Genomic DNA, 13669 nt, shown 5'->3' with positions numbered 1-13669 from the left:
CTTTATTTGATTCTCAGTTTGTAAAACCTGTAGAAGAGAAAGAGAAAGAGAGGTCCTCCCCCACAGGTTTCCCCACATACAAAGAACTGCTGTAAATGAGAAAGACGAATGCAAAGACACATCTTCACCTGAGCTGAATGACATGAGACACAATCAAATCCTGCTTTGCGAGGAGGACACGGGAAGGTGTTAACCTGCCTTGTGTTACTTCAACTCCCCACAGACAGACGGAGATAAGCGGACATACACATGCACTCACATTACTCTAAAACCTACACACACATACCATACCTTACATGTGACAGAGGAGTCTCCAGGGACGTGTTTCTCCTCATATTAGGCTCGGGCAGTGGGCAGCAGTATGAGATGAAAGTGGTGATTTGTGGCCAAGTCAGACTTTGATGATGAAACCGACACTGTGAAGCAGTAATTATTAGACTGTATTGCTCTCTGTGGTCTTCATATCCTCTTATAATTACAACATAACATACTGTATAGTGGACCCTCAGTTACGGCTGTAATATTCACTGCCGCAGGGACTGAGGCTCTGAAATGGGCTTGTAAAGACTAAGCTAATGATTAATTTTCTCTCTTCTCCTCTTTGGTTTTCTCATTTTCGCTCGCTTCCTGTCATTCTGTCTCACAATTGTCCTTCTTTATGTTCCCTCTTCCTCAATTCTTCACCCACTTATAACAATCTTCTTTTTGATCTTGCCTCTCCTCTCATCTCTTCCTGACCTCCCTTCTGGATCCTCCTACTCATCCTACTCATCCTCTCCGTTCTTTAATTACTTTATTTTTCTCTTCCTTCCTTTCTGTCCACCCTGTGTCTTTTTTATTACTATTTCCTTCGTCATCTCTAATGATACTGTCGTCACCTCTTCTCTTCTCTTCTCTTCTCCTCTCTTCTCTTCTCTTCTCCTCTCTTCTCTTCTCTTCTCTTCTCTTCTCTTCTCTTCTCTTCTCTTCTCTTCTCTTCTCTTCTCTTCTCTTCTCTTCTCCTCTCCTCTGTCCACAGGTCCAGAGTACATCTTGGATGCCACATCAACAGTATGTTATGCAACCCACAGTAAGTTTTTGAACAAGCCATAATTATGATTATATTTGAATTGAATTGTTCAATGTCTTCAGATTTCTTTTTCAATCTTACATTTCAGTGCTAATGTTGGGCTGTCACTAACACTGGTAAATTGGTATAAATCACTGAATAAATCCCCAAAATAAAAGAAAAAATGACACAGTTTCTAATAAGAGTAGCAGAGCATGACAGAAAAAACTGTCGCCCCACATCTGAGTCCTGCTCTGCTGAATCAGCCTGTGAATAACCTCCTTACAGCAACTACAAGAGCTCAGCAGAGCCAAGTCTGAAATCCATTATAAAAGGCTGCTCCCTGCTGGTTTGAAATAAAACTGCAGGTTCAGAGAAGTGTAATGGTGAACATACAGTATGAACTGATGTTAAAGTCAATTTAAACAGGAAATTATTGATCTGATGTATACAAATTTACATATAATCAATAAACAAAAATAATTTGTTAATAAAACATTGTGGACCCCACTGTATGGACTCAATATGATACAGTATGATACATTACTCGTCATATAACACATCCAATGCTTCCTGAGCTCAGTACAAGTACACAACAACACACAAGTGCTCACAGCTTTTAGTAAAACATAGAAATGCGTTAAAACACACCCACACATACAGTGACACATAGAGTCACATATATTGACTGTGTGTGTAGGTGTACACTCACCTACAGATTCTCCGTCTTCTTCTTCTCTCATACGCACTCACACACAAACATAACCTTGAAACAGACGTCAAGGTTTTCCCTTATTTTAGCCACAGACGGTTACAGCTATAACAACAACCTCCACAGAGTTTGCTGTGAGCCCCCAACCGATGTCCTCACAGCAGCTACACAAACATGTAGTATAAATCCCTACACTTTCCTCTAATCCACAGATTTACGTTTAATTCTGTAGATGTGTTTTAAAATTGGTGCATGTCTCATATGAGATAAACTGGTTAATTAACAATAGACTAAATAAGTAATAGGCATAATAGATTCATGTTGGGACTGTAAAGTGACCTTGAAAGAAAAACAGATGAAAATAAGCAATCAACATTATATTATTGTTATTATTCCCATATGTTCATTTGTTTACTGGTTTTCCCCATGTGTGGTCTACATTATGATATAAATGATTTTAACATGAGCTCTGGAAAGAACCTGTTGACCTGGAAAAGGTGCATTTGATTTTATACACATGGGTTTTAATTAAACCTGTTCTCACAATATCCTCTACTTGGACTGGGTTAATATTAAAATGGAACAAATTCATGTCACTGTTGGAAAAAGGATTTTCATATTTTTGGGTAAATTATCTGTGAGTCAGAAAGGTAAGTGAATCAGGAATCCTGTTTCAAACTCCTCTTTGTGTGGAGTTTGCATGTTCTCTCCATCTCTGTGTAGGTTTTCCTTTCACAGTCAAAGACATGCAGATTGGGGTTAGGTTAATTGGAGACTTTAAATTGTCCCTTGGTGTGAATGTAAGTGCTGTTTCTCTGTGTATGTTGGCCCTGCCATACACAGGTGACCTGTCCAGGGTGTAGCCCACCTCTCATCTCATGTCAGCTGGGTTTGGCTCAGCTAACCCCCCACGACCTTGAAAGGATGAGCTGTATCAGTGGTTCCCAAACTCTGGGTCGGGACCCTCAGGGTGGTCGCGAGTGACAGATGTAGGGTCACAAGATAATTTAGAGAGAAATCCAAAGACTATTTCTCTTTAAATTTCAGTATCATATTTTAGCCATAATTGTTCCAAAAGCTAAAAGATAGGCACTACTAGTTAAATCCAAAATAAAATCATGCAAATAATCAACCTTTTGATTTTCTTTGTCTCATGGTTAATTAACAGTACCACAGGAAACACTGCAACATGTGAACGAAGATGATTGTGAAATTACATTTAATATCTCTTGAAATAATGAGGGGTCACATGTCCCTGGTTATTTTGGGGAAAGTTGGAGAACATCTGGTTTAGATGATGGCTGGATGGAGGAAGTAGGGTTATCAGTCACGAGATGTTTGCACATGAGAATTTCAGTTATCCTGACCATCATGGCTGACAGGAGCTTTCAGACACAGCACATTATGAACTGCATTGGCATCCCATGATGACACAGTCTTTTTGTAATGGAAGATTAACACTAAAGCATCAGTATCTGTTTATAGAAAATAATGTTGATGATAGTCAAGACTGATTTCATGTCCAGATTTTTCTATCTCGTGGCAAATGTTGGTGAGTTGGTTTGGCTAACATCCACCGACTATTTTATTCCTGAAAAATGTGATGATGCCCGTTTGAAATAGACAGAGGTTCGGGGTTTAGAGGAGTAGAGCCCTGCACTGAATTTCTAAAGCGAACATGGTCCATATCAATAGTTAAAGTTGTTCCTAATTCTGTTGCTCCTCCTCTCTGTCGTCCTCTCTTCCTCTGTCTCCCTCTTTGTGTCTATCTGCCAACTGCTAAAAACGTTCTGTTTTCATGTCTGATTAAAATTATGTCTCTGAGAGAGGATAATGCCCCTCTGTAAATGTGTTTTCAAACAAATGTCCCGTCTTATTATTTGGCAGGCCACTCGATATGGCTTCCTTCGTCTTGGTGAGAAGACAGAGAGGGACAGAGATAAAAGAGAGGAAGGAATGAGGGATTTGGAGAAAGAGAAAGTGAAGAAAGCGGCTGCATTCTGACAGACAGAGGACGGGGGGGGGAGAGAGAGAGGCAGGCGCGTGGGGAAGGAGAGGAAAGAAGGGATTACAAAGAATAAATTGAGAACAAAGAAAAGAAAACAACGGCTGCAAAAGCATGTCTGGGCCGTGTGTGCCTGTTCCCCAGCCTTGTCTCTGCATAGTCAAAATCCCTGTTAGACAACAAAGGGCGAGAGCTAGTCATTGTATTTCCTGGATACAGAGGAGCTCGGCATATTAAATCTGCGTCAGGGAGGGAGACTGGAAGAGACACTGTGGCTTAATTCGGTTCCTATGGCAGCAGAGGCTTCTTCCTCACTGTTGCACCACAGTTAATGAGCGGGGACTTCGATTAACGGCGTGCACTCATTGACACATATAGAGCGACGCACACGAGCGCGCCTCTTTTAATCGCTCCGTCAGATTCTTACATGCTAATTTGTCAGGTTGCTATGTGTGTCGCTCACACACTCTCACAGATACACACTACACACCCGGTTGCTGAAGGAACGAGTGACCTTACTATGTGGTTAGAGTAAGAGACATTAAAACAGTGATATGTTCTGTTTTCATTCCTCTGGAATAAAGAGAGGGCGCACACACTTAGACGACTGTGTTTACAGACAGACACAACACAATTCAAATACACACGCACGCACACAAGCACACCTATACACACACACACAGTGGAGTGCCTTAAGGACTGTATTCCCGAGCCTTGGTGGGATGCCCAGATTACTTGAACTCCCTGTCTTTACATCTTAATTAGTGAGAGGATGGCTTTGTGCATAATTACTCACAAATCCCCCTACAGGAAATTAATGCATTACCCTAACCATGCATAGCAAGACAGACAAGGAAGGCGGCTTATTGGGGAGGGATGTAATGAGACATCCAAAGAATTGGGATTTCAGGTCTTCCTGAGTTAAATTGCCGTGTTAAACCCATTTGAGGAGACAAAGGGGTTGAAGGAAGCACAGTTCACGACATATCTGAGCCTGCATATATGGCACAATACTCACTTTATCAATGCTGAGATCCTGTGTTTGCAGAGCTATCACCCATGCGTGCAAGCAGGTGTCTCTTTTTTGCTCCATGTTGTCCAATAAAATTCCTGTGGGCTTTCGTGCATTAAGAAACTAAAGTTGAGACAGAGAAAAACGGGTGTGTTCCCGCTTTCGGGAAACCATTCATGTAGAGCAATACAAACATCTGCTTTTCAGAGCACGCCACCTGCGAGAGAACAAGCAGCTATTCATCGCAACCGGCAGCGGTTAGTGGTTTTCTCTCAAACTGGCATCATTATCAGTAATACAGTGCATTTGATGCTGCACGGTGCCTGCAGCGCTCTGTTAGTCAGCTTCACTTCGCTGCTGGGAAAAAAAAGGACAGCAAAAGAAGGGGGAGGATGAAGAGGAGGAGAAGGAGGATGAAGGGGACAGTGAGAGGCAGAAGGAGCAAGTTCAAAGTTGAAGCAGATCTTGTGTGTTTCTCTCCCTCCTGTCCTTTGGGGAAAAGTAACCGTCTTGTGTGTTGTGTGCTCATTTATTGCTCGTCTGATACATGACAACATTAACACACACTCTGCTACACACTAATACACAGAGCTCACACACAGGTACATGTGGAGAAGGCGGGTTTAACACTTGTACTGCTATAAATCAGAGCAGATAATTAGTCTTTCTGTGCTTCCGTTTTCCTGTAAACACCTTTCTCTCCTTATGGAGGCCTGCTGTGATATTGGATAAAGTGACAGAAAGAGCGAGGGAGGATGAGAAATCATTATTCATTATTATATAGCTGGATGAAGAGCTCGGGTATTAGCTTCATTCTAGCTGCTTAATCTACCTGCCGAGCCAAAGATTTGTGCAGGTTTTGTGGGTATGGATCTGTCGTTGCATCTGTGTGCGGATGCCACTCTGTGTGTTTTTATACAGTATGGTGTGTACGTGTGTGTGCTTGCAGGAGAAGTGCCACTCATGCACTTGTGTTGTTGAAGACAGTGTTGACAGAGCGTTTCTGATGGCCAGGCTGCTGTGTTCTTCAAACAGGTCTCCTCATGAAGACAGCAGTCAAGAGGAAGAGCACTCAACATTGTTAACAGTTCCGACAATCCTTGTGTGTGCGTGTGTGTGTCTGTGTGTGTGCCTCTGTGTGAAGCTCGCAGACGTTAAGGATCTTCACTTACAGATTCGCAACTGTGAACACTTGACAGATTGTGTGTGCCTTCGAGAGGAACGCCTCACATAGCCAGAGCTTTCATTACTCCGTATGTGTGTGTGTTTGCTTACGTACATTTGTGTTGTTTTGTTGTGAGCGTCCCTATGAAACCCTACAGAAGCAGAGCTGTTAAGACGACTGCCGTGCAGCTTGGCTGGTGCCTAAAATACCTAAATTGTACCTGTGTTCTTCCAAACGTCCCGCGTCAACACACACAAATGCTTTCAGGAGCAGTGCTGACACATATCCGCCAATGCTGTCTGTGCTCATGGGAAGTGTAGTTAAACAGTGAGCATAAAAGAGCGGTGGTTTTTAACGCTGCAAGGACGTTGCCAGGCACCTCGACTCGCAGCGTGAGGAGTCTCCTATTAAACCTTTACAGAGCTGCTGAGTCTGTGGCAGAGCTGGAGTGAAAAAGTGGAGCTCAGTGCATCAAGGTGTTAGGCTGCATCAAAGCCCTTCACATGGAGGAGATTTACAGTGAAAAGCTTTTCTGCTCCGTTCAGAAGCATGTTGTATCAAGCCTGCCAAAGCCTGGCTGACTGGCTGCATTTGCCACGTACGAAGTCAAACCATTTGCAGTCATCAAACATAACCGGGTTGGAAATGTAACCTGCACATTTGAAAAAGGTGTTTTTTAGCTGTATATCATAAAAGCCAAACTATTATGCCAAACAAAATATGTAGAATACAGTTTTTTTTAACTGTTGGCCATCTTAGTTATGTTTCATTTTCTCCACCATGGAGGTTATGTTTGTTTGTTGGTTTGTTTATGAGCAAGATTAGGAACAAATTCGGTGGAATGGATAAGGTGTTGGCCAAGGAAAAAACTGTTCATTTTTGGAGCGGATCAGAGGTTGGATCAAGACATTTTTATTGGTTTTTTTTACATTGTGAGACATTTTCACCAATTTCTCCAGTCAATAATTCATGGATCTTGATTTCTTTTAAATCAGGCTTATTCAGGGCACTGATTTCTATAAATGTGTGCAATTTGCCGCAGTGTGATTGAATTGAAGAGGACTGTTGGGCCTTGGTGGATGTATGCGCTCGGCTCTCAGTGCCATTCTATAGTTTGAATAGTGACCTTGATGTTGTTTCCCTCACACTCTTCTGGTTAGTGGACACCGGTGTCGATAACCCAGTTGGTCACGTGTCCTTCCTTCCTGTCCCAGGGTGCTGTCATCACCCCAGCCTCGGCCATGGAGCCCAGTTTGTCTCTTCACCCCTCCAGTGTCATGGCTCCTCTCGCCCAGCAGATGAACCACATGTCTCTGGGCACCACAGGCACAGTGAGTCTCAGCTTTTTCCTTCTTCATGCATGTGTTTGTCTACATTTCAAGTTAAACATAGTCTGTACAGACTTCATGCGATCAGCTGTAATTGTAAACCTCACAGCCTTTTTTTGGAAAATGCCTTTGCCTGTTTGTAACCAGCCTGAAATGTGCAATGACCTTGGGCCCACGGCCAAACTGTTGCTACGTACTGCATCGTGAAATAGCTTCTCCTAATCCAGGGATTCCGGATGCGATTTTGTTTCTGTCACAATAATGTGTGTCCCTCTTTCTCTCTGCAGTACATGCCTGCTGCAGCGGCTGCTTCTATGCAAGGAACCTACATTCCCCAGTACACTGCAGTGCCTGCCTCTGCCATCACAGTGGAAGTAAGTAAACAAGATCGTTTATTGACTAAAAACTGGTTACACCAACTTCATACAGTAGCCTCATGTGCTTTAAAGAGCATGTCAGTGACCTCCCACTTTTAGAATGGCTCTGGTCCCGACAGTGAATTTCTTATTTATTTTCTCCTTTGGCATTTTATAAATTCCTTATGAAACTACGAAATGAATCTTGACCACAAAATATTTGATTCAGGCATCTACACATCCCATAAATCATTGCGAATGATCCCTTTCCAATGACTTCCAGGGCACTTCTTCTTGAATTTTACTTTGTTTTACTGATCTTCCTCATTTAAAAAGAGCGCAGTATGTTAGAAAGTGAAATCACGGTTGCTCTGTAGTAAACCTAATGTAACGCTGAATGATTCGTTCATAGCCGACATGATTTTCATGGTTGTGGTAAACATATCCATGGAAACAGCGCTGTTACACCTGAGGATTGTGGGTAGGGAAGAGCTTCTCCTTGACATTGCAAATAAAACATTTTCCTTCAAACACAGTTGATGTCATACAGATGTGTGGCTTCTACAGAAGCATTTCATATTATTTTCTAATTTTGTACAATGTGATAAGTCTGAATTGGATGGTTCAAAAATTATAAGTGATAATCATAATTAATGGGATATTTACTTCTGGAAACACAGTACACAGTAGACAGTGTGTAAAAGAATCTGACTTGAATATTATACTAATATGAGTATTATAAAAGCCCTTTTAAATAAACTATATACAGTATAATTTTCTCACTTGATGGCTCTCTATGTCTTAATAAATGTAGCTGTCATTCAAAATGATATGAAATGAAAACTAATAGGTTTGGTAGATATCCTGTGAGAACTCTGCATCAGTCAGTGACTTATTGCTGCAGATGGAACTCCAGGTTCAAGGCGTTGATGACGTCAGAATCAGATTGTGGTTCTGTGGGATTCAGAGAGAGGACATTTCTTTATCTATTTAAAAGAGCCTCAAACTGTCTGAGAACCCCCACCCCCCCACATTGAATCAATATCTAGTAAATGTTTTTGTCTTTTGTAAACTGTTCGGATTCTCTCAGTGAACTTTTGCTAAGTGGAGTTTGAAACTCAGTCTTCTTAGTGCCTGATATTGTTTTCATATGGGACTTATTTCTGTGTTTCTGGTGTCAGGGCGTGGTGACAGACGCTTCTCCCCAGACAGCCGCCCCCTCCTCGCAGGACGCCAGCGGGCAGCAGCCTTTATCTGTGGAGAGCACAGGGGATCATGCCACGGCCTACTCTTACCAGCAGACTAAGTGAGTGACTAAGAGACTAAGCTCTATTTGTTATCACATTCCCCCTGTGCAGCGTGTACAGAGTTATATATCACGATATCACTCCTGCAATGCACCGTCGTGACAGCCAAGAAAGTGAATAAGTGTCCCAAAGAGTCAAAATAGCAAATTTTATTTAGTGTGTCTGCTTTGAAAGACCTTGGATAAAGAGAGGCTTATCATGCAATCATCAGTTATTATAATAGTGTTTGCTTAGGCCGTGGTTCCCTAATGAAATGAATAATGTTAAGTAGTCTGCACAACAGTTCATATGGAGGATCACAAATGTCAAGTGTTTTATTCATTAACAACTAATTTTACAGTGAAACTAGGCATTTATACATTTGTTTAAACACAAAGACTATTTATTTATATATTAAGATTATAAATAATCCATTATTTGTTATATACATCTACATAATGTGGGATGTGTATTGTTATGGGCCCAAGGAAGTGCAGTATTGAATTTGGTGTGATGCGAATATTAATAAACTTTGAATAAACAGGCGGTGGCTGCAACTCGTCAACGTGATGTTGATCAGGACAACAGAATGTTCACGACTACACCAAAGACAACTGGTCACTATTAAAGTTTCAGCAAGAAAGCTGCAACCAGCATGTTGAGAATGGGAACTGCACTTAATATAAAGAGAAAACAAAAGATAAATAAGAAATCAAAATTCCGAATAATATATCCATTTATAAGTAAAAAGGTCAAATAGAACAACAGCAGCTTGTTACCTCTCTCGGCTAATTTGCATAATTTCACCTTGTTTATCAACACAAAATGCCTAAATGGAGAAGCTGAACAACAAAAATGGGAAATGGTAATGGGAAAAGTAAACCGCTCTTTAAAATGCCTGATTAAATTTAGACTGCATGCATATTAATGTAAAATATTAATTCCATCGTTCATGAATGTCTTTCTAACTAATTTTTGTAAGCCCTCTTTAAAGTTTCAGAGGGTTTATTGGTGAATTCATATTTCAGTTGTAATTTGTAACAATTATTATTCCCTTTTAAATTAATTTAATATTGTAATCTGTAAACAAATGTATTAATGTCTATCTTATTGTACAATTAGTCATATTATCAACTAAATGCTTGATGACTATTTGCATTGCACTCCTTCATACAGTAGCCTACAGTTAATGCAATTCTCTGACATTTGTTGTGTTGTTGTTACAGGATCATTTCAACCTTGACTTGTAAAACACAACCTCCCCATTTTTATCTTCCTCCCTGTGTTTGACTTGTTTTTCTGCCTCCTTGATAACCCGCTGCTGTTTTTTCTTTACATACAATAGTTGGACAAAGAATGCTAAAGAAAAACCCTTTAGACACACTAACACAGAGTTTCCTCAGTTACCCAATTTTCTTTTCACTGACTTGTTTTTCTGTCTCTTTTAGATAAACAGATCGGTGGGATCGTTGCTGCTTTGCCTTCCGAAGGACTGCACTGAGGCGCTGGAGACACGGACAGAATCAAGATGAAACAGGGACAAAGGCAGGGAGGTGAGGGACAACACTGAGCGCAGAATGCTTCCACTGTGCACAGGCACCAAATAAAAGACAAAAGATGAAAAAAAAAAAATCAATTATATTTCTTACCTGGTCGAACCAAGAAATGACGCTTCGCTGAACTCGAGGACGATGAAATCAAACACAGTCCGCAACTGTGAGTTTATCATTTCTCACCACGAGACCGGACTTTGCCTCCAAAGGAAAATGAGAAGAAACTAAACTCAACCAACAAGCTGTACAGAAAAAAAAAGAACATTTGAATGTGCAGGTAGATTTTCAGACTTTTTTTATTAAAAAAAATACGGAAGGAAGCAAAGTCTAGAAAAAAAAAAAACAGGTTGTCTTCCTTTGATATTAAGCTACATTATTTTCATTCTTTTTATTATTTGAGTAGTTTTCTAGAATATCAATGTTTTTCTTAAATCTTTATTGCCTTAATTTTTTTCAAACTTTGGGGAAAAAATGTTTCCATAGCTTTGAATTATTATTTTTAAAAAAGACTGAGTGATTGAATGATTTAAGGGGTTCCTGGAGTTTTGGAGAACCTTGAAGACGAAATCTACAAAGTTTTCTGTACAGGATTTAAAAAAAATAAGGTTGTATTTGTATGAAGATGATTTTAAATTATGTGGTGCGGTGCAGCTGGTGTTGGTCGATAGGGTTAAAAAAAAAAAAAAAGCTTCTTAAATGCGACTTGTGGAAAGGGTCAGTCCACTGCTCCCTGGAGTTTAGTTCCATCAGGGGATACAAGTTCTGTTTCTCCACGGCATTTGTATTGTTTTTGTTTTTGGGGTCTTTATTACTTTCCAGAACTTTTTGCTTTGCCTGCTTTGCTTGTCTCACTGCAAAAAAAGAAAAAAGAAAAAAAAAAATAGTAATATTTCTGACTTTGACAAAAAGCTGAAAAAAAACGTGCTAGGATTTTTAAATGTGCAACAAGCAATAGTTTTAGAAAACAACTGTTGACAGTTTCTTTAGTCTTTCTTAACTGTTGAAGAAAACGCAGCCGACAGGTGGCATATTTTATACCAAAGATGAAGAAACTAAGTAGTGAAGAGATCTTCCTTGTGTTGCGTTCTCTTTATTTTTTCACCTCTGAAACAGATTTTTATTTCTTGCTTCTCATGCTGTTGGTGTGCGAGATGTTTTTGTTTTTTATATATAAGTTAATGAGAACACGCAGAAGGTGTTTAACACAATTGCCTCAACCAGAAGAGTGTTCGCTGAGATGTTTCGTATGTCATGTGGTCTTAAGATCTAAAGTGGAGCTGTAACATCTGTTTGGAGACCAATCACCCTGTGGTAAGGAGGAGATATTAAAAACACAACATATATTTTTGGGAATAAGTCAGTATAGTTTATTCAAGTGGTGAAAAGGCTGAAAATGCATCATATCCTGTGGAATTCGGGAGTGTAAACACCAAGCACGCCATCCTCAGGCTGCATCGACCAATCTCACGTCCTACAGGCCATGACGCTGGCTGCTGTAAGTCATTACGACGATGTTCGAGTTAATCATCGTGAACGTCTCGGTGCACACAACAAACCGCTCGCTGTCTCGCCGAACAGAAGCCATTTGAAATGTGAGCATGGCGATGAAATCTGTCGAAAAAAAGGGCATTTCTGTTAAATGAAATCATGTCAGCTTATGTATATTCTCCTAAAGAAGAATGTTTTCTTTTTTGTGTTGCCTTTGTTATTTTTGAGAACTGATTATGATATGTGAGCTGCTAAACACTTTTCAGTATTGGGGATTTAAGGTTGTCTTATGTTGGGTGGGTGTGGAAGAGGTGGTGCCGCCCTTGGAATGACAAGTTTTACGGCGGGATATTGACGATGGTGTGTACTGAATAAGAGGGAAATGGATGAGAAAAATTTCAAAATTTAAAATAAAAAGAACTAGCTCCGGGGTCACAACCGTAAAGCCCCTCCCACCTGACTCTCCACCAATGGAAGGAAGCTAGAGAAACAGGAGCAAACGTGAACGGAGAACGAAAGGTTCAACCAAAATCGAGCGATACAAACCTCTAATGGAAAGTAAGTTATTGAAAGAAGAGAGAGAGAGAGAGAGAGAGAGAGAGAGAGAGAGGGAAGCTAGAACAAAAGTAATATTTATGAGATCTTTTTTTTGTACAGATGTGTAAAAGAAGATGCAACAGAAATAACTTTGATGATGCTATTTTTTTATTTGCTTGGTCACATGCCTCCCATGTCTTTCAAATTGTGATTCTGAGAGTGTCTGTAGAACCAGTGGATATTGCTGTAGTTCCAAATGTCTTCTTTTTTCTTTTTTGTTTTCTTTTTAGACAAATCTTTCAATAAAAAAACTGTTTTAAACAGCCCATACTCATCTTGTGTTTTTGGCAGATGCAAAACTTCACCACTAGAGGGCCCTGTTGTGAATGAAGGGTTGAATTATCAAGACAGTCCCAGTCAAGTCAGCACATTGTATGAGTATTGTACTTCTACTCTCCAGCAGTGGGGGGATGGAACAAACTTTTCACTTTCCCTCCAAAACATATATCATCAAATATCTGTACTTTCTATTCCACTACATGTTTACATGCAATTTGTTATATGCTCACAAATTTACAGTGGAATTCTAGTCCAATCCGAGCGGGCAGGTAACATTAGACTCCGCCTCCTCTAGCAGCAGCAAGGTGAAGAAGAAACTCCTGAGGTGGATTCACAAGAGGCCACTGCTGAGACTCCGCCATTAATTAATATGACAATGTGTTTTCATTAGCATCATGTGCAGCATTCTTTATAAATATTACAGTCTGTATTATTTTTGTATTAACCAAGTATACAGTAGACACAGTTAATGAAGTAATACTCTGTTGCATTAGGGATGAGGCAAGTGAATTTACTTGTATTGCTCAAGGTACATTTAAAAGCAAGCACTTACTTTTACTCAAGTAGAAAATGTAATGGGATACTTTTACTTTACATTTCTGTCTATTTGTACTTTTACTTATAGTAAAATGTTTGAGTACCTCCTCTACAACTACTCTCCAGTACGCAGACAATAGCATCACTGAATGTTTCCCAGACAGAGTTTAATGTTTACAGAATGGCAAAAGACTTTTTTCTAGGTTTTGGATTCACATCTACACACTTAATCAGTCAAATATAACTGCTCCCACTCAGCTATTCCTTTCACCATCCAGATTCAGGGTTTCAGGATTTCTCTGA

At 40.1% G+C, this 13669-nt stretch overlaps 1 protein-coding gene across 2 annotated transcripts in view; it reads left to right on the top strand.

The window, feature by feature from the left end:
* Positions 1-12816, top strand: part of LOC117776653 (RNA-binding motif, single-stranded-interacting protein 3-like) — a 125499-nt gene extending 112683 nt beyond the window's left edge. Inside the window, exons 10-14 of one of the 2 annotated variants that reach the window (XM_034610783.1) lie at positions 1019-1069; positions 7157-7273; positions 7558-7644; positions 8801-8932; positions 10361-12816. In XM_034610783.1, coding sequence (XP_034466674.1) covers positions 1019-1069; positions 7157-7273; positions 7558-7644; positions 8801-8932 — 387 coding nt within the window. In that variant the 3' untranslated portion in view covers positions 10361-12816. The remainder of the gene's footprint in view (positions 1-1018; positions 1070-7156; positions 7274-7557; positions 7645-8800; positions 8933-10360) is intronic. The other variant, XM_034610784.1, reaches the window with a different exon arrangement.
* Positions 12817-13669: the final 853 nt, after the last annotated feature.

The sequence above is a fragment of the Hippoglossus hippoglossus genome, chromosome 16, assembly GCF_009819705.1.
Source record: "Hippoglossus hippoglossus isolate fHipHip1 chromosome 16, fHipHip1.pri, whole genome shotgun sequence".
NCBI lineage: Eukaryota > Metazoa > Chordata > Actinopteri > Pleuronectiformes > Pleuronectidae > Hippoglossus > Hippoglossus hippoglossus.
The sequence above is the reverse complement of the archived record's forward strand: the minus strand, read 5'-3'. Positions and strand labels throughout refer to the sequence as shown.